This window comes from Arvicanthis niloticus, chromosome 9 (assembly GCF_011762505.2).
Source record: "Arvicanthis niloticus isolate mArvNil1 chromosome 9, mArvNil1.pat.X, whole genome shotgun sequence".
In the NCBI taxonomy this organism is placed as follows: domain Eukaryota; kingdom Metazoa; phylum Chordata; class Mammalia; order Rodentia; family Muridae; genus Arvicanthis; species Arvicanthis niloticus.
Genome location: NC_047666.1, coordinates 27,969,079 through 27,990,305, shown reverse-complemented (window position 1 = coordinate 27,990,305; position 21,227 = coordinate 27,969,079). Strand labels below are relative to the sequence as shown.

Here is a 21,227-nt window from a genome sequence, read left to right as displayed (position 1 = left end):
CCTTGATAAGCTTCTAAACATAGAAGAACTTTCACAGCCTGCAGACCTCTAGGAATCAAACAAACTGTTTCTACTGGGAGTAGGGTGAGCAGGGTGACCTCTTTCTCCCACCATATCTTTTAAAATTTGTTATTCCTGAATTAGCCACAAAGGATTAAAGCTCTTCTGACCCAGCTTTGGCAGTCTGTGGCGTCTTCCTGGAAGGCCCCTCCTTCCACGAAGCTGCTCTGCCAAAGCTCTGTCCCCTACACAACTCCTCAAGTGCCCCTGACCCCACACTAAGCCTAAAGCTGAGGCTTTTAAGGTCAGTTTGGAGACAGACATCTACCTCCTGAAGGCACCTGCTGGTCTAAGACTATGTCAACAATCACTTGAACAAAGCCTCAAGGGACCCATTCTCCACTGTGGCTGAAGAGGTAGCCCAGGAAAGATGAAGACAAATGCAGCCTGAAAGGCCACCAGTGAGGAACATATGTACTTTGTTTCTCAGAACTGTGGTTATGGGCTGACATCCTTTCCTACTGTTATCAGTCAAGGTCTAAGAGTGTACTGTGCCTCCAGAGTTGCAGACTCGGGTCCAGCTCAAAGCTAAAGGTGGTAAGGCCCTGCTAAGTGGAAGGAGGTCACAGTTGTGCTAGACTTTCAGCAACCTTGCGATGGTTCCCACAGCACTCATGCCCTCCTGTCAGTAATACCCAGAGCATCCAGGCACGAGTCACCGCTGGAGAGAAGCCAGGGAGGAAGCTGGGTAGCTCGGGGCGGGAGGCTTGGCTGGGAGAAGAAACAGCCCAGGAAATCATCTGTGACTGGTGCACTAGAATGGGAACAAAGGAGTCCTGCTAGCTCATGCCCATGCTAATTGCTGAACATCACAGAGAGAAAAGAAGTGCCTGCCTCCAAAGTGGCAGCAAGACCTTGCCGATTCATCCCCAGAGCTTCCAGGCAAAGAAAAAAAACTATGTGCTGCCTGAATGTGCCTCCCACAGCAGACGGGCGTGCTGCCTGCCTGAGTGAGTGTGCCTCCCACAGCAGCACAGCAGTACCTGAGGCCGTGCATTGGCCACATCCAGGTCATGCAAGGTCACATCCTGGATGATCTCCTTCTTCTTGTGCACATCTCCCTTTGGCAAAGGGACGTACTCTTCAGCTTCAAGGTCAAATTCTGTGGCATAGGTGTCACACCTGCCTTGCCTCTGTAGACAGAGAGACATGAATGCTGTGTGGGTTTTCATTGCCCAGTCCTCTACTGGTAGAGTTCAGTGCGATAAAAGGTTGGTTCCCAACTGTAGCCTAACAATAACAGCCTCCCTGACAATCCCCCAATGTGCCCGACCCCAGTGTGCCCACTACTCTCTGCCAAGAGAAGGAAGCTATCGGCGGGTTACGGATACCTGATACTTTCTCCAGAGTACCCCCAACACCCGTAACTGTACGCAATTCCCGATAGAGGGCAAATCCAGCAGATTAACTGGAGACAGAGGGAGCTGCTCAGACTCTTTTGTAGGTGGGTGATTTACTGCTTGATATCAAGTATTATGCTCATCCATTAAACAGTGAGCAACACTGTACAGGACACTGGGAATCAGATACGAAAAGAATGCCAGCTAATGCCGCACTCCTTCCCACATGCATATATCTTGGGAAGAAAATACCAGAGAGATAAAGGAAGATTAAATACACTGCACATTTCAATTTGAAAATGACTAAAGTTGTTTTGGTCTCTTCCCCCTGTTCTCCCCTCCAAACAGGTCTTAGTATTTCTCATAGACTGTCTGTTTTCATGATGAGAAGGTTAAAGAATGAAGATAAGGAAAAGAAACTTTATAATTTGCAGAGGGACAACTCTGCCCTTCCCACGGCATGGCACCAGGCAGTGCCCACCCTCCTCCAGCACCCGGGGCTTCCTGTGACACACAAATCAGGCCTAGTGCTTTGTCCCAAGAAGGACATTACCTTCACAGCTCCACTGTTTGCTTCAATGTAAATCACATCTCCAGCCTCTACTCGTTCTTTCTGCAAACTTTCAAAAATACTGGGGTCCAGCTGAAAAGAAAACAAGGGTGACTCAGAGACCTGCAAGGCATATTTGACTTCCTTCTAGCATGCTACCAAGTGCGTCTCTATGGGATATCCGGAGGGCTATCAACTGCATAGAGCATCCACCAGTGGGAGCATGTCAGATTGGATAAAGGTGAGTAGTCCAAGAGAGGAGGAGGGCAAAGCCAGCCACAGGGTACCGGAACATCTCTCACCTTCCTTAGCTTCTGAGGCCATAAAGGAGCAGAGACAGGTTTCCTACGGGTGGCTCTGGCTGCCTTTCTATGGATGAGCTGACCACAGAACCAACAGCCCTATTGTCCCTCTCTGTTCAACTATGCTCCTCTCCTGCCCTCAAGCAGCCCTGGACCTTCCTATCATAGAACTTGCCAGTACCTGCTTACCAGGATGGTTTTCTAACAGGCTCACAATTCTAGGGCCTTGTCTGCTCATCTTCTAGACAGCACCAAGACACAATCACGGATGCATAAAATGAGACACAAGCTAGGACCCTCCTAGGCTCTGAATCAAATGCCAGTGTTCAGGGCCTGTTTGTGGGCACGGGCAAACTGGCAAGCATTGGCCTGCTGCTTCCCTGAGCTACCCAGACCCATGCCCTTGGCTACTGACATTCTAAAACAGCATCTTTTAGATACATCTCTCAAGGCTAAACTTCAACTAGAGCTGTTACATGTGTAGTTGTAGTCGGGGAAACTGGAGCTCTATTCTAAATAAATTCAAAGAGTTAAACCCAGCACCAGGTAGAAGCCAAACAGGAAAGCATACTCTATGGCTCCATTTCTGGGAATGTCCCCAATCAGTAGACCTAAAGAGAAAGTACACAGTTTAGTGGCTGCCGGGGCTGGTGGAAGTGGGAGGCACTATCAGTTGCTTGAAGTTTCTTCTGGAGGTGATGGAAATCTTCTAAATTTAGACTGTGGTGATGGTTGTATGACTATATATTAAAATCCCTTAAGATGCATACTTAAAAGTAATAAGCTATATTTTAAATTTGACCTCAATAGAGCCCTGGAACACTCAGTACCTCAGCTGCAAAGCCAGGAGTCTACCTTGCTGCTGGGTGGAGAGGAGTTGCCAGCAAGACCCTGCTGTAGCAGGACAATGAGTGCCAAGTGTACAAGACAGGCCTGGCAGAAGACTAAACCGTACTCCTTGAACAAACTGAGACACACCCTTCACACTAGACCACCCACCAAGTTTCTGGTTCTTCTAGACAATATCTACATTTGCTCCAAGTATCTAGAAATAGACACATTTGGAATTTTTTTTTTAAACTTCCCCCCTTATTTTCCTCAATAAACTGTCAAGGTAGCCTTATGGACAGGTCAAATTTAAGTTGCAGGTCTTTTAATATAGGATACACTTAAGAATATAGTGTGTGTGTGTGTGTGTGTGTGTGTGTGTGTGTGTGTGTATGTGTGTTCCTCTCAAGTGTTTTTATGCTGGTTAAGTTTCCAAATGAATTAGCTGAAGTTGTGATTATTGAGAAGGTAATGCCTCCCACTAGGAAACCTCATGAGTACAGAATAAAGCCTGAGCATTGGGTTCAACAGAGAGATCTGCTGAGGCAAGCTCCTGGGATGAAGAACCCTGTTAGGAAAAAGAGAAATGGCTCTTTGAAGAAATGACATTTTTATGCTCTCCATAAAACAGTGACCAAAAAACAACCTCACAGCATCACAGAACCAGAAACATCAGAGTGGAGTAAAGACAGAAATTACCCAGTTGATCTAGCAGCTTCGATGAAAAGCTGAGTTCTGAGAGCCCAAATGACTTCTTGGGTTGTACAGCAAGCTGCAAGGTAGACAGCATGATGGCTGAGAGTCGAGCCAGCCTGCCATGAGCCCTGGGTGGGCTAATGCAGGCTTATCTGGCCTCCATGAGCAGCTGCCCATTTGGTATGTGCACACATATGAACTAACCGTATGTGGAGCATCTGCTGAGGCTGTCAACGTAGGCCCAACACACTCTCAAGGAGGGTGTGCTGACATTCACCAGTCATCATATTAATAACTAATGCAGAGCTACAGATACTAGTTTTGGGGATGGGGATTTAGCTCAGTGGTAGAGCGCTTGCCTAGCAAGCGCAAGGCCCTGGGTTCGGTCCTCAGCTCTGAAAAAAGACAAAATAACAGATACAAGTTTTATCCCCAGGACTCTGTGAGATAAGCAATTAGTATTCCCAGTTAACAAACTGCTGCTTGAAGACCATGCCAAATCATGTACAAAAGAAACAAAGCTAAGATTTAAACAAGAGTTCAACAAAGCTAAGATTCCCTTTGTCTTGAAAGTCTATGCTCTGATCCCAAGCATCCTGGCCTGTGTCCTAAAGGATAATAGGAAGAGTCTTAAGAGTCAGACCAAAGTCCTACTCACACACTGCAGCCTTTGGGCTTCAACCATGGAAGCCTATCAGGAGCTGCTGTAAGATTCTGAGGCTCAGGAGCTGTCTGCTCTACAAGTCTGACAGATCCCTCTAGGCGCTGCTCTGTGTGCATCAGATGCTGGGACCTTGGTTACGGAGTATCAAATGGAATATGGGATGACAGAGGCAGGCTCCTCACTTACCCAGCAGCTCCTTCCAATGCACATGTATGGTTTCCCAGAAGGAAGAGAAGTAACAGCTACAGCTGCTGAATCTTCAAGAGCTAGCTCCTGCACCATGTCCTGTTGTCACTGAACAGCCTACGATGACCTCTGCACCTCCACAGCCACAGTGCACAGAACTCAGGACACTTGTCCCCAGAGCCACACAGCACTGGGAAGCTGAGGTAAGAGGTCCACAGACTCACCTTCAGCTGTTTGGTTCCTTTGGCAGTCTTGAGCCCTATGATGACATGGCTGATAGTTTTGCCATAGCCACCCATGGGGTTCTCTGTCTCACAGGGAGTGAGCTCTGTCACCTCCCCTTCATAAACCTCCTTAGTCTCCTTTATCCGCAGCCCTGAAAGAGATGGCAAATGGGCCATGAGAGGCAGAACCATTTCTCAGATATCACCTTTTTCTCACACATGTACATCCCAAAACTCTTAGTCATAAACATTATGATAAACCAACCTTAATAATTAAAGCAGAAGGATATCACTGTGGACAGAAAAACAGTAGAGCCACAATGCAAACCGGAGGTGCTGTGGAGCGTAGGAGAGATCTGACTGTTCAACCTCAAGGACTGATCTTTGTTATAACTGTGTGTGCACATGTTTGTTTGTGGGAAGATGTGCATGTGGCTGCAGGTTCCTCCACAGGCCAGAAAAGGACACTGAAATTGAGCTTAAGAGGCAGTTGTGAGCCACCCTGAATGAATACAGGGAACTAAACTCAGGCAGTAGCAGGAGCAGCACAAGACTGAGCAACTCCCATGACCCCTGATTTCTGATTTCAACCTAAAGAAAACTTTTAAAACACTTATTTTGTTTGGGCATGCATATGTGTAGGTACAGGAGAGTATGTGTGCAGGTCAGAGAACAAGTTGTCAGTCACTTCGCCCTTTCCACCAAGTAGATCCTGGGAGTTGATTGAAGGTAATTAGGTGTGTGTACCTTTAACCAATGAACTATCCTAACCATCCTTGACTGTTGGATCTCTGGAACTCAAAGGGTAAAAGGAAAGGATCAATTTTAGTTCTGATGACCATACATACGCCATGGTGTGCATATGCTAACACGTTCTCAGGCATACATACACCATGTGTGCATATGCTAACACGTTCTCAGGCATACATACGCCATGGTGTGCATATGCTAACACGTTCTCAGGCATACATACACCATGGTGTGCATATGCTAACACGTTCTCAGGCATACATACGCCATGGTGTGCATATGCTAACACATTCTCAAGTGTATGCATTTATTTATTTTTTACTTTATGTACATTGGTATTCTGCCTGTTTGTACGTGTGTGTCAGGGTGTCAGATCCCCTGGAACTGGAGTTACAGACAGTTGTGAGCTTTTATATGGGTGCTGGGAATTGAATCTGAGTCCTCTGGAAGAGCAGCCAGTGCTCTTAACTACTAAGTCATCTCTCCAGCCCTGATCTTAAACTCTTAATCCTCCTGCCTCCACTTCCCAGTCCTGGGATTACACATATATGCTGTCATATCTAGCCCTGAATTTAACTTGTAATAATGTTAACAGAATGTCGTATAGGGAAGACTCAGCTGCCTGCTGGAACCTCACTGGGAAGTAATGAAAAGGCACATGTGACGCATGCACGCGCACGCACCAGAAGCCTTATCTACAATTTGCTTCAAAATAATCTTGAAGGGTACTGATGAAGCCTTATGCCAATCCAACTGTATGCCGAAGCTGGTGACGTCATACTTGATGACTTTTGTACATTGTCCATGGTTAAGTTAAAAAGAAAAACAAACACTACTCCCACCCTCCAGTCAGAATGCTAACAGTAGAAAGGCATAGGATACCAAGAATTCAGTTCTGAAAAGCTACATTAAGGTCTAGGTGCTGCTGGTGGGAATGTAAATAGTATAGTATGATCGGCTGCAGCCTGCATCCTTAGGAACATGGCCAGAAGCATGAGGACAGGCAGAACTAAGTGGCACAGGCAATTATGACCACTGTGGCATCACTTCTAACTGCCAAGCAGTCTGCAACAATGAAAGAGAAAATGAAGTTATGGTACGCTCACACAGGGGAATACCTACCACCCAGCAGTGGAAAGGTTACAGTTACATGCAACAGTATAGATGAATTTACACAGAACACACTGGGAAAGGGGCCATCAGGGCAGAGGAAAATACATGTGAAGTCCAAAGGCAGGTGCGACTTCTCTACAGTGTGAGAAATCAAGACCATCCCTCACTTGGAAAGGAACAGTGACTGAGAACAGGGATGTTCTGTGCATTTTTCTGCACATTAGCACAAAATAACTAAGTCAGTTTAGAAGGTAAAGTATACGTAAGCGCCCCTGTGGAACCTGGTGAGGGAAGAATTGACCCCGCTGAGGATACTGCTCTGCTCCTCTGCTGACTCTGTGGTCATCGTTCTCAACTCCAGACCCATTTAAGGGACACTGCCATCCCTCAGCCCATCTGTACCCACACCATCCACTCCAAATGTCATAAGCTCTGCAGAAGACTCTAAAGTTAGGCTCGGCAGAACCCCGATGTAGAGTAAACAATGCCCATTATTCTCACAGGAGTGGGCATGATGGCTGCTCCTGATCCACGAATGCCAATCACTGGCACTCGGCTACCTGCTCTGATATGAAAATCTCACAAGGCCACATGGGCAGGGTGTGAACACTCTCTATCACCTTCCCATCTCAAATGTGGCCATTACCTTATCATGGGCTCAGTGCCAGCTTTCTCCCAGAAACCTAATCAGGACAGACATGCCAATAGTCCAGTTGGGGAGACCATCCACCTGATAGCCTACAAATGGAGGCATTGGAACAGCCCCAAGCAAGGGCCACATAGCATCTTTATTTACCCAATCCTCGGCTCCTGAGTATCGAGAACAGAATGCTTCCGACAGAGTGCAGTGGAGGACTGTGACAACCCAGAAACTGTCCTTCTGAGTGAGCTTACAACAAATCTTACATATCCCCTGAGAGCAGCTCCCTTGACTGCAAACCAAAATTCCTGCAGGAGGGGCAGCAGCCGCCCATCGTTCACTGGTGCCTCTATTTGTTAGCCGCTGCTCTGTGCTGACAAGCAGGCAGGGGTGTGGGTAACAGACAATGAGACCTGCTGTTTGCTAGGAGAAAGGCTGAGCGTGCTATCTCTGGCAGAAATGACACAAATGACGGGTTTCATCTGCTGGCTCAGGTTTCTGAACCCCTGACAGGGACCTTCATCACATCAAGGAAATAGCACAGACTCCTGGCTTTTCATTTCTGGTCAGTATACAGTTTCCCCCACCACCACCCCCTCTGCCACCAGAATTCAAAGGCACAGGGCAGGGAGATGAGCAGACCTCCTTTCTGAAGACAGTCGATGGCCTGCCCTTTCATGATATTCAAGGATGGAGAAACTTCTCTTTACCTTGTTCCCATCAACAGATGGGCAACCCCTGACCCCCCTCAGAAACTCCAAACCATGGCTAGGCCATAAGGTAATTTACTTGAGGCTCTTTTTTTTTCCCCCAAACTTTGTCAATCTCAGCAAAACATTTTAAAATAAATTTTTAAAATTTAAAAATATTCTTAGCTGGGCAGTGGTGGCACATGCCTTTAATCCCAGCACTTGGGAGGCAGAGGCAGGTAGATTTCTGAGTTCGAGGCCAGCCTGGTCTAGAGTGAGTTCCAGGACAGCCAAGGCTACACAGAGTAACCCTGTCTTGAAAAACCAAAAAAAAAAAAAAAAAAAAAAAAAAAAAAAAAAAATTAAAAATGTTCTTATACTTAAAGCAAATGTAATAACCTGCTACTTAAATAATTAGTGAGTTAAAGTGAACCATGGGGAACTGGGTGTGGGAAAGGCCTGCAATCCAGCACTAGGAAAGCGGAAGCAAGAGGATTGAGGTCAAGGCCAGGGAGGCTACAAAGTGAGGCCCTGTCTCAACCCCCAATAGAATAGAATAGAATGAAGGGAGGGAGGGAGGGAAAGGAGGGGGAAGAGCAGTGGCTGTACATCACAGAAAAAGGAAAAAGAAAGTAACTGGCCTAGTTTTAATAACTGAGGTGTGATGGGTAGGGTGTCTGAAGCCACAGCTGCTTGCCAGGCTGTGTGTGATGAGGAAGGACCCCTCATGCTCAGCAACTGTGGCACAATGGCAACACAGTCAGACCCCATCTTAAAAATTAAAGGGAATGAGGAAGGGAGATGGAGAAAAAGCACAAGGAAGGAAAACAATCAAAAAAAAAAAAAAAAAAAAAAAACCAAACCTATTTCTCAGCAAGATTTCCAGCTCTGGAGAGCCCATGAGCCACCTCTGCTGCTCAGACCATCATGAAGTCCAAGGAACGCACTACACCCAACAACACGGGCTGAAGCTTACAAGTGGGCACACCGTGCAAAGCGAGTCAGCGTAACACACAGCATCGCTCTACCAGAACAAAGAGCAAGGCTCATGCAAGAGATGGACCAGGTTATGCCCACCAACAAATAATACAGTCTTATCTGTCATTCACCAAGGCTTCACCTAGCAGAGAGCAGATGGGAGAGCCATGGGTACTGGGACATGGGTGGGCCGAACCATCCATGTACCCACACAGTGGAGGTATCCAGAGCCACGAGAGGGCATTAGATGCCCCAGAACTGGAGTGACAGGTGGATGTGGGTGAGTGCGAGGAACCACTCAGGTCCTCTACAAGAACAAGGCTCCTAACAACTGAGCTGCCTCTCCAACCGTTTTGTAGCTTTTAAAACTAAACCAATGTCTCTGACTTAAAATGGGAGTCACCCAAGTGCTGGGTGTGGCCTAGTACCCCTCAAAAGACCTAAAAATGACCGGTCTCATAGTGCAAGTGGGAACATGGCAAGGTGAGGCGGCATCACACAGCTTTCTTTCGTTAAAGCTTTGATCTTTCTCAAGGCCACCTGCTTCTCTCACGAAGCAGGAAACCTCAGGGAGTAGTCACTACCTGCCAGGTCTGGGCCTCTCTGTATCCCAGCGACTGTGAGCATCCTCACTCTCCTCATACTCCCATCACTCCACACATGGCACAGCAGAACTCAGAGGCATCACCTGCCCGTCTCTGTACCCACAACCAACCCTTCTATAAACCCTAAGAACCAAGTGTACCATAGACTTCTCCTGAATCTAGTCACCCACCCCTCCAACACTACCTCCTGCTCAGACCCCAGTGGGTCTCCCTCTGCCATGCTCCATGAAGGGGGACCGCAGAGCTGGACTAGAGCCCACAGACATCTTACACTTAACTGTTTTGGCTTAACTCAGGGTAAAGCCCTGACCCCAGCCTATGGCAGCAGACTATCTCAACCTCTGCTTTCCTACCTACCTCTAGCAGTCCAGTACATTTCCTTAATAATTCTTTTACACACACACACAAATATTAAAAAGAAAAAAGAATGGATTACTTTTGGGAGGGCTGGTAAGATGGCTTAGGTAAAGGATTTCTGTGCTAGCAGCAACCTGAACTGAATCGTATGAAGATATGTAAAGATAAAGAGAAAACCAACTCCATAAAGTTGTTCTAACCTCCATTTGCATATGTATGCCTACCCATACATCATGTAACCCCCAGTCACAATATTAAATACAATTTTTTTTTTTTTTTTAAGAAAAAAGCACTTTGAGCTGGGCAGTGGTGGCTCACACCTTTAATCCCAGCACTTGGGAGGCAGAGGCAGGCGGATTTCTGAGTTCGAGGCCAGCCTGGTCTGCAGAGTGAGTTCCAGGACAGCCAGGGCTACACAGAGAAACCCTGTCTCAAAAAAAAATCAAAAAAAAAAAGAAAAAAAAAAAGAAAGAAAGAAAAGAAAAAGAAAAAAGTACCTTGAGCCACACACCTTTAACCCTAGTACTCAGGAGTTCAAGGTCAGCCTGGTCTACAAAGTAAGTTGCAGGATAGCCAGGGGCTACACAGAGCAATCCTGTCTTGGGGGGTGGGGTACTTTTCTGGGAGATAGGGAGGGGGTCCAGTGGGACAGAGAACTGAGTCTGGACTTCAGCACGCATGTAAAAAGCTGGGCTTGACGGCACAAGCACACTGGGGGGGGGGGGGGGCGCACAAACACAAAAAGATTCCTAAGGTCTAATGGCCAGCAGCCTAGTTCCAGGTTCAGTGAACCTGTCTGAAAGAAACAGGGCAGAGTGACAAAGCAGGACACACAGCATCCTCCTCTGGCCTCTGTACACACACACACACACACACACACACACACACACACACACACTTGTACAAACCTCACACAAACTTTGACAACCTGGTACAGTGTCTCTGTCCTCAACCTGCTCTCAGAAGATGTGCTGAGGGACACAGATGTTTCACAGACGCTTGAATGTACTCTGAGCAACCTATTTTGAACAGTAGACCTGAAAATTGATCTAAATGTCCACCTTCACAAATGGGCCACCCACACAATTAGAGCCCACATTTCCGTAGCAATCTGCAGAAACTGAGGACATACCTAACACTAGAGCAACAGACCCTGGGCTTAAAGATCACCCTGAAAGTCCTACGGATGAGAGTTAACTCGGGAGGCCTTTCTCTCCCACAGCCAGTCTCCAGGCCCGGGCTACAGACAGCAGGCAGACCTGAGCTCCAATCAGCTCTGCTACTTACTAGTCACAACACTAGCCAAGTTAGTTAACTTTCTAAGACTGTTTCTCCAAATGCCAATGCAGACAGAGGAGCCTGGCTAGGGGAATTAACAGCCTGGCACTGTGATGGCAGTGCAGGCCCTAAGTGGCTGGCATCACAAGTCTCAAAGCTTAGCCAGTCCCCAGTGTCCTTGCTTTGATAGGCCACAACTCCTATGGCCTACCACTAAGGACCAGATGCCAAGGCAATTCAGCACATATTGAGTGGCTTGAGTCAAAACCTATTCAATGGGTTGTGGTAGCACACGGCTTTAATATCAAAGGCAGGCAGATCTGAGTGCGGAGCCAGCCTGTTCTACAGAGTGAGTTCCAAGACAGCAAGAGCTCCTATTCACTGGCCAGCCACTCTCGAAAGCTAAGACACAGGCACTAAAAAAGCCTGATGCACATGTGTGCATGTATTTAAAAAAGATTTCTTTAGCCAATGTTCATAGCCAGTGTTGTAGCACAACCCAGCCATTGGGAGGCAGAGACAGGTGGATCTCTGTGAGTTTGGGGCCAGCCAGGTCTACATAGCAAGTTCCAGGCCAACCAAAACTACATAGTGAGATCCTGTCTCAAAAATCACTGTATAGCCAGAGCTTTCCCCGAGGAAGCTGGTGTTGAAATCAAACCTGGAGCTGTGCCTATGAAACCATACTCTGATACTATGAAACCATACCCTCTGATCCTGACTTACATCTACTTTTACCACATGAAGAAGCCAAGGGCCATAACTGGGGTCCACGTGTGCACTCTACTGATGAAGCACTTTGGTCAGAACACTGACGCCTTGTCATTAACTTGCAAACATACTGACAATGCTAAAAGAGAAACAGCTACAAGCTGTCACACAACATCTTTACAACCAAGAAGCTTCAAGGCACCTGGAGAAGAAATCCACTTTCCCACACTGCCCCCTCACTGATGGCCGCCCTCCCCACACTCACCAATGGCCCTGCGGAAGTTCTCCATCAGCACCTCTGTCTTCTTGATCTCAGTTGAGTATACTTCACTACCCACCATCGGGCAGAAAGGGACTTTACTGCCCAGCTCCTGAGCAATAGCCAGGGCCAAGGCTGTCTGCAGAGGACAAGAAGGAGAAGACATTTGCTTTAGAGCTAGAAATGGTCATTCAGGCCGGGCGGTGGTAGCACACGCCTTTAATCCCAGCACTTAGGAGGCAGAGGCAGGCGGATTTCTGAGTTTGAGGCCAGCCTGGTCTACAGAGTGAGTTCCAGGACAACCAGAGTTACACAGAGAAACCCTGTCTCCAAAAACCAAAAAAAAAAAAAAAAAAAAAAAAAGAAAGAAAGAAATGGACATTCAGAAATGCGGGTTATTAAGAAAGTATCTGCCAGGAGACAGTACTGTCCTATTCTCTACCTTCACAGGCAAATTTCAGTGTCTGAGGTCTCTGTGCACACTCCCTGCATAGCACACCCAGCCTGGATCACCATCATACTTAGACGTGATTCCCCAGTAAAGGCCTGATTACAGGTGCTTCACAGGCACCTCACATCTAAGACATTTTACTGTCTTCCCCACTCCACCAAGGAGGTAACAAAGATGGGTCAAATACGCAGTCCAGGAGCCTCAACCTAGAGATAGGCACATTTGGACTGGTGTCTCAGAACAGGTTCTCACCAGAAATAGCACCACCTTCCTGACTGTTCTCTCTCAACCTCAGACAGTATCCAGCCAATCTGCTCAGGCCACAGTGAGGCCCGACACACTACTTTCTGTTTGTACCACAAACACCAACCTACGGGCGGCAGAATCGGCACTGAAGGAAGGGATCACTTAACGTCCACTTTATGTTAAGTGGCCCAGAAGAGAACAAACCCTTAGGCAGACTTTTGTGATACATTAGCATGCTCTGTGAAACACAAATGGTTGCTGGTAACCCAGCTACAGTGGGCAGAGGCTAAGCAAGACCAGACACAGGAGAGATCTGTGGAAAACATCAAGCATGAAAGGCAAACGCCCGAGAGCGACTGAGAGCACCCGCAGACCCACAGCCTCTGAAGCTGGCGACCTGAGCAGAGAGAACTCTGAAGCAGCATCATAAGTGACCTGCCAGTGGTGCTCTTCCTCCTTTCAGTCCCTCCAGTGACAGTTTCAGCACAGTAGAATCTGGCAGCAAGTGAACACAGTGAGGTGCATAAAGAAGTGACCTGTGAGACAGAAAGTAGACAGCAGTGCTAACTCTGCTGCTGTTCAGAGGAACCTCAGCACTGGACACCTGGCAATCTCATGAAAGATTAAAGTACTAGGTTAGATCTCACATAGCAAACAAGTTGCCCACAAACTGGTTCTACGTGCTTCTCAGCAGCAGAGAGCAGCAGGTGCCTCCCTACTGCAGCTCCCTCAGCCCCAGAGCATCTGGGGACACACTTGCCACTGCCTCAGCCTAAGCATACACCTGAGTTTGTGAGCCCAGAGCAGACAACAGTAACACTGATATTCTAGGAGCAAGGTAGAAAGAGAGGACTGCATTCTGACAGGAGACAAGGGTGGGGGCTAGGGGCCAGCTTGTTCACCTCCTACCCTAATTCTGTCTGTGTCCTAGTCACTCTGTCTCTTCTAAGTAGTTCCACAGACCTCCTCAATTCTCCATCCTTGGCCTCAGATGTCAAAGAGTGCCTCAATGCACTTCACTGGCCTCTTTCCTTGCAGCCTAATTCAGAAGTGGCCATCACTATGCTTGGTGTAAACAGACAGGGAACACTTGAGGGGAGTGCTTCGCACCTCCAATTTCCTCTTGGTGAAGGGCCCTAGAAGGAAAGTCCAGAAGGTATCTGCCTAGCGCTCCTGTCCACCACTGTAAATATCTCACAGACCTCCAGTAAACCATCAGCTTCATGTTCTACTTTGTATTTGCCTGCTTTGGTTTGGGGTTTTGCTTTGTTGTCGTTTGTTTTGATGAGTTTTTGTTTGGGGCAGCTAGAGTATGGTAGCAAATGATCATATAGCTGGCCCAGAACTCACTTCCAAGCTCAGGCTGGCCTGGTACTCCTGCCTCAACTGCCTGAGTGCTGGGACTGCAGAGGTGCACCTTTGTACCCAGGTCCTAGTTTGTATTTTATAGATTAAGAAACTGAAACACAGAGGTTACTCAAGGCCAGACAGCCAAAATACAAGCACTGCCAGAGCCCCTATTTTCCCTTGTGTGAACATACCATGTGACTATGGAAAGAAGGCCAAACAGATTTACTTCAATCTCATCTGAAGGGCTACTTTCTAGGGTCCAAGCACTAGTCCCATTGTCAACAGCATGAGATTGTCAGGAGCAGAGCTGTACCAGTACAGTAAAGGTGCCCTGCCTCTCCACGAAGCGAAGTAGCCTCAACTTCAGGCACACTACCAATCTCTCCTCAGACTACACATGCCTTCAAACTTATCACATCAGAAAAGCTTACAAAGTGAGGCCAAGGACCGAGTTCTTCACATTTCCCGGAAGAAAACTGTCCCAGTATCACATAGGAATGAAATGCTCTGGGTGTTTCAAAAATGTCAGTGCTGCCGGGAGGCTGTGGTGCACACCTTTGGTCCCAGCACTCAGGGGGCAGAGGCAGGTGAATATCTGAGTTGGGGGCCAGCCTGGTCTACAGAGTAATTCCAGGACAGCAGGGGCTAGACAGAGAAACTGGGGTGTGTTGGGGGTGGGAGGGAGTAGTGTTGGGCTGGAGAGGCGGCTCAGGAGATACAGGCACCGCTGATGAGTTTCTGATCCCTGGAATCCATGTGAGGGAAGAAGAAAACCAACTCCAAAGTGGCCCGACCCCACAGGCATATCACAGAGGTACACACTACCAGCTCCCAAAGGAAGTAAAGGTAAGTTTTTAAATGTCAGCATCATTAAGAGACAACAAAGCAAAATGATAGGGACAGCACCTAAATGAAAAGAAGAAAGAGACAGATGTTACTGCTGGGTTTTAACTTTCTCTTTCCAGGGCCACTAGACATATATACAGCGGATAGTCTGAAGTTTATAATAAAAGGGAAAACTGGAAGAACCCAAAGAACCCTCTTTTCTACATATCATACATATGGCTACATGTGTACATATGGAGGGTGGGTGTTATGTGCATACGTGTGTAGAAGCCAGAGGCTGACCCTGCATATCTTCCTCAGTCACTATCTACCTTTTTTAAATGTGTACACATGTGTGTCTGTGAGTACATTACATGTATTCACATGTCCACAGAGGCCAAAGAGGGCATCCACACCCGTGGACTTAGGGTTACAGACACCTGTAACATGCCCACTGTGAGTGCTAGAACCACACTCAGTTCTCTGGAAGGTCAGCAAGTGCCCTAAACTGACGAGTTATCTCCACCTTCATTTCTGAGAAGGACCTCTCACAGATGCAACCAGACTGGCTAGTCCTCTTGTCCCTGCCTCCTCAGCACTAAGATCAGAGGTAAGTGCTACCACTTGGACCCTCATGCATGTGTAGCAAGCATGTTTCCTACTGGCCATCTCCTCAGCTTTGTCATTTTCATTTAAAAATCAAAAGAAAACAAAACAAAAATCAACTTTGTTATTTCTGAACTCATACTCCTACTGAGCACCAAGGCTCATGCCTGTAATCCCAGCTACTTGAGAAGCTAAGGCAAGAGAACACAAAAATCAAGGCCAGCCTGGGCTGGGGGGAGGAGTGTGGGTGGAGTGCAAATCAGTGAGACCCTTTCTCAGAAGTGTAGCTCAGTGGTAGAGCTCTTGCTGACGTGCACAAAGTCCTGGCGTCAAACCCTCCAGGCAGTGGACAGGGCTCCCCACACCTTCCTTGAAAAGTTACGTTTGAGACCACTGTCTTCCTAGCCCTGCCTTCTAAAGGATTAGCCTTTTCAGTTAGTTATTTTTAGTTTATAAAACCTGAAATGCTAACATAAACTTCACATTAGCAGGAGTCAGGTTAGAGGTAAGATGAAAATGCTGTGGTAAATAGCAGGGTGTCCCATTTTTCAAATGACTCCGAAATAAAGAAATAGCAAATGTCAAAAAACCAGAATCATCTCCGCAGCTATAAGGCACAGGCAAGCCCACCATACAAGTCTGTACTCCTTGAACTTCTCGACTTTAGTCCAACTGACACTGGGGGACAGAATGGTGCCTTACTCCAGTTAAAGTGCCTGGAAGATGTTCAACATCATGTCTGGCCATCGGCACCAAGGATGCCAATGTAGGCTGAAAATCCTCATTCCAACTCTGACTTCAACAAAGAAAATGGGCAAAGAAAGAGCTGAAGATGTTCCAGAACAGATCAAAGACATCATACTGATGTGTAAGAAAGCACAATTCATGTCAAGACAGGAAAAAAATTTACCTTGTCATGTGCATAATGAAGCACTAAAGTGAAAAAGTCTCCAAAGCATCAGAAAGGAAAGGGAAACACTCATACCAAACTTCTAAACAGAACAAACAGGGAAGAAACACTGACAGTATTGTACCCAGCACAAGCATTCTCAACACAAGGACAAGGCTAGGCCCAGAGTTCATGCCTGTAATCTCAGCTCTGAGGATGAGGCAGGAAGATTTCCAACAAACAGTGGACACATGCATTTTATCTTCCCATCTGAGGCCAGCTTGGGCTACATGAGACCTTGTCTCAAACAACAACTACCACCAAACAAGGAGAACAGGGTCTTTTCCACTAACAAACCTATAAAAGAAACTTCCAGCCAAGAGAAAGAGAGGGAAAGCAAGGGTAAGACATAAGAAGACATGATAAGCAGATGGCCCATGCAGGGGACAAGCAGATGCTACCTGTGTAGACACCACTGAGTTCACTGTGAAGGGTTCAATCTACTTACTAACACAGCTCTTCCCTCTTCAGGAAGATCCCTGTGTAAGACAGCCTTGCAGGTGGCACACATATTTAATACCAGCATTCATGAGGCAGGAGGTGGGTCTCTGTGTTCAGAACCAGCCTGGTTGGCATATTGAGTTCTAGGACAGCCAGGGCTACACAACATCTATTCAACAGTTAAAATTTCAAAGTAAGAATTAGTTATTCTCTCACCACTGACTAAAGAGCTGTGGGGGGTGAGGTATGGGAAGAACACAAGGGCCTATTTTTAACACACGCAAAACCAGGTCTCAAAAAGATATTGTTGGTTATTTTTTGAGACTCAGATCAACGGAAAGGTTATTTCCTAGCAAAGCAAAGGAGACTTGAAAGAGACAATAGGAACATTCTAGAGACAATGAGGCCCTCTGAGGACTTTACTCTCTGCTCTGGAGGTAGGCCAGGGTAATTTTAATTTTAGACCATAGATTTTATATGCTAAATTGTATTATTGCACATTGGGGTTTTTTTTGGTTTTTTTTTTTTTTTTTGGTTTTGTTTTTGGTTTTGTTTTGTTTTGTTTTGAGACAGGGTTTCTCTGTGTAGCCCTGGCTGTCCTGGAGCTCACTCTGTAGACCAGGCTGGCCTCGAACTCAGAAATCCACCTGCCTCTGCCTCCCAAGTGCTGGGATTAAAGGCGTGCGACACCACCGCCCGGCGCACATTGGTTTTTAAAACATTCATTTAACCAGTCTAGCTAGACAGAGACTAGTTAAGACATGAATTCAACTGGGCTTAAACATCAATATCATTCTCTTGGGTAGCTTAAAAAAAAGAGAGAGAGAAAATGAACGAATACCTTGCCAGTTCCAGGAGGCCCTGCCAACAAGACAGCTCTTCCAGCCATTTTCTTGCTTTTGATTAATTCTACTATGACGCCACATGCCTGCACAAAACAGAAAGAAACAATCAGTCAATCTTAAAATGCCTCATGGTGGGAAGAGCTCAGGGGTTGGTCCACACAGCTCCCACACTCTTCTGACATGATACAGCTATAACAGATACCGCTGCTGTGGAGTGGAGCTGTGGAGGTAAGGCAGCAAAGCCATGTGCGCCAGCTCATGCCATATGATCTGGGCCAGGAAGAGAGAAGGGTTAATGAGACAATGAGACACCGAGTGGCCATGGAGAGCTGGTATCGGAGTGGAGGGGGGTTCTCATAACATAGTATGTAACATTTGAAGCCCTGGGCAGAAAGCTACATTTCAGGCAAATAATTGCAAACTCAAAATAACCAAAGCAGAAGTTTGATATGTCTAAGGGACAACATGCTGCAGCAGACAAAGTATAGTGAACAGAATGGAAAGGGGAAGTTGAGGCAGGCAGGAGCCAGCACAGACCTCGTACTTAACAAAGGCAGCAGAGCTGTGCATTTCAGGCCAGTTTGGCTACAGCAACAGTATCTAAACAAAAAGGGCATGCTATGAATCCATCCAGTAAGAGAATTGGAAAGGGCTGGTGAGATGGCTCAGTAGGTGAAAAGCACTTGCAGTGTAAACCTGAAGAACTGAGTTCAATCCCTGGATCCCACAGTGGAAGAAGAGAACCTCTGACCTCTACAAAGTACCATGGCAGTCATATGACTGCACCGCGTATGCACACATTTTGTCAAATAGGAAAAGAAACAAAGAAATACCAGCTAAAGAAGCCAGGTATAATGGAGCACGCCTTTAATCTCAGCACTTGGGAGGCAGAGGCAGGTGGATCCCTGTGAACTCAAAGCCAGCCTGGTCTACAGAGTCCCAGGACAGCCAGAGCTACATAGTGAGACCCTGTCATGAAAACAAACAAACAAAAATAAATACTGGCTAACATCAAAAGAATAGGAAGGGTAAGATACTGAGTACCAGGGGGGCTGCTGGTGTGTCATCAGTCATACAAGAACCGATGCAGAAGCAGGTCTAGAGCAGACTCTGAAGTCATATACACTCCCTGGCCATTTCACTTGAGGTGAGTGCCCTCAGAGTTATTTTACCTACAACCCTTATGAATCACTATTCCTCATCTGAATCCAAGTGTTCAAAACAACTGTACACACAACAAAGGGCTTAGGGGTAGAGTGTACTGATGTCTGCAGTTTACTCTGAATTGTGACAGTAGACATACATGAACAGATACACCATAAAGCATCACTGTAAAATGTTAACTGTAGAATTTAGGCGCACTGGAATTTACTGTGCAAACATGTCAATGTTTTTATATGTCTAGAAAGCATCAGACCAAAGAGAGGTTTATTACACAGAAATGAAATAACAAACAATAGACTCAAAGCTGCCTGGCAACCAGAAAGCATTAAACTACTATTACCTACTTACAAGAAAAGATGCAAGTGTGCTAGGGTCAAACCTTTCCTTATGAATAGATGGTGCTGGCACTTTCTGCGTGCAAGAGGCTAAGAAAGCAGTCTTCAGCACATGTAAAAAGCAAGTTTTTGTAGACACTGAGCTTCTGCGGAGTTCAGAGTGGAGCAGGCTGAGGAAATGGGAGGAGTACTGATTTGGGGTGGGGTTGGGGGAGGAATACCAGCCTCATTACTGCTGAACCGGCAGTTGGTTAAGCAGCCTGACCCACCTTTAACTTCTTCGCGTGCAAAACAGAACCGATCTAAAGACCTGGCATGACTTTAGAAAGACTAAACTGGAAAAGCTAAAAAGTGCGTGGCTGGGGAATAGGTCAGACTGTTCCTCCTCGCTGCTCCACTTAACAGATCAGCTCCCAGGCTCAAAGAACCCGCATCAACTCTGAAAACCTAAGTCAATTCTATACTTAACCCCACAGCCTTCCACTGTTTCCGGTGATGCCTAATTTGCGTGCCGTGACCCGCAAAGGATGCAACCTTTGCTCGCTAGTGTAATCCTCACTTCTCAGACAGATCTTAGTGGGTCCTGGTCCCGCCGCCCACGCCTCGCGCACACGTCCCACGCCCACCTCTCTCGCGTTCTCCTGGCCCACAAGCCCCGAAGCCGCCTGCTTGGCCAGGCCGCTCTCGTCCAGCCCCAGACCCTTCACGTGGCTGTGGGAGGCGATGCGCTGCGTCTTCGTGGTGCTCTTCACCTCCTCAATCTTCATTTTGCTGAGTGCCTGGAGACACAACCTGCGTGGAGAGGTAGGAACTACGGCACGCCAGGCGCCCGGGTTACCACGCGGCCGTTACCAGGCCGCTCTCCAAGACCCGCCCTTATTAGTATGCTATTGGTGGAAGTGAGAAGGCTTCGCTTTCTATTGGCTAAAAGCTACGCTGATCGGCAGCTGAGTTTCACCCACCAACTTCCGTCTGTGTCACAGGGTAAGTTCCCCCAGGTCAGGCATTTCCTGCCCTGTCCAGGTTTGACTGGGAACCGCCAAATATTTAAGCACTATTAATGTGAATGGCAGGGTTTTAATTATAAACGCCTCTTTTTTTGTTTTGTTTTTGTTTTGTTTTTGTTTTTCGAGACAGGGTTTCTCTGTATAGCCCGGGCTGTCCTGGAACTCACTCTGTAGACCAGGCTGGCCTCGAACTCAGAAATCCACCTGCCTCTGCCTCCCAAGTGCTGGGATTAAAGGCATGCGCCACCACCGCCCGGCATAAACGCCTCTTTTAATGCTTATTTTTTCTTTAGAATAAGATATTTGTTCCAGGGTGTGTTAACTCCTTCACTAACAAATTTTAGATCTTTCCCAGGTGCTTGGATGCCCTGAGAGAACTATCGACAAAGCAGCTGCCCAAACTAAGGACAGTAAACACTCTGTTTACCCTCCCTGACATTCTGGCCATCTAAGCAGATGTCCCTCACTTTTAAGTCAGCCAGAAGACACCTTCCTGTGCTGTGCAGTGTATAGTTGTGTTGCAATTAGGTCCATAGTAAGTAAGATTTCTCCAGTGGTTTTTCCACCTGTATAAATAGTATTGTGGGCTGAACTGGTAATATGAAGAAGACAAGCCGAGTGGCTGCAGCAGTGTAAGACCGATGAATGGCAGCTAGCGAGTTCTAGAGTGACTGGGAACAGAAATGACAAGTGACAGGCAGCAGAGTAACCAAAGGCAGAGATTGCTAGACAAATTCCAGGGAGCGCCAAATCTTTATTTTAGTATTTTATTCATCTA

At 46.9% G+C, this 21,227-nt stretch overlaps 1 protein-coding gene across 1 annotated transcript in view; it reads right to left on the bottom strand.

Annotated features, from left to right (window-relative positions):
• Positions 1–20,313, bottom strand: part of Ruvbl1 (RuvB like AAA ATPase 1) — a 32,635-nt gene extending 12,322 nt beyond the window's left edge. Inside the window, exons 1-6 of the mRNA XM_034512333.2 lie at positions 20,069–20,313; positions 17,940–18,026; positions 12,237–12,369; positions 4,851–5,002; positions 1,954–2,043; positions 1,044–1,193 (exon numbers count right to left, since the gene is read on the bottom strand). Coding sequence (XP_034368224.1) covers positions 1,044–1,193; positions 1,954–2,043; positions 4,851–5,002; positions 12,237–12,369; positions 17,940–18,026; positions 20,069–20,209 — 753 coding nt within the window. The 5' untranslated portion in view covers positions 20,210–20,313. The remainder of the gene's footprint in view (positions 1–1,043; positions 1,194–1,953; positions 2,044–4,850; positions 5,003–12,236; positions 12,370–17,939; positions 18,027–20,068) is intronic.
• Between the last annotated feature and the right edge of the window lie 914 nt (positions 20,314–21,227).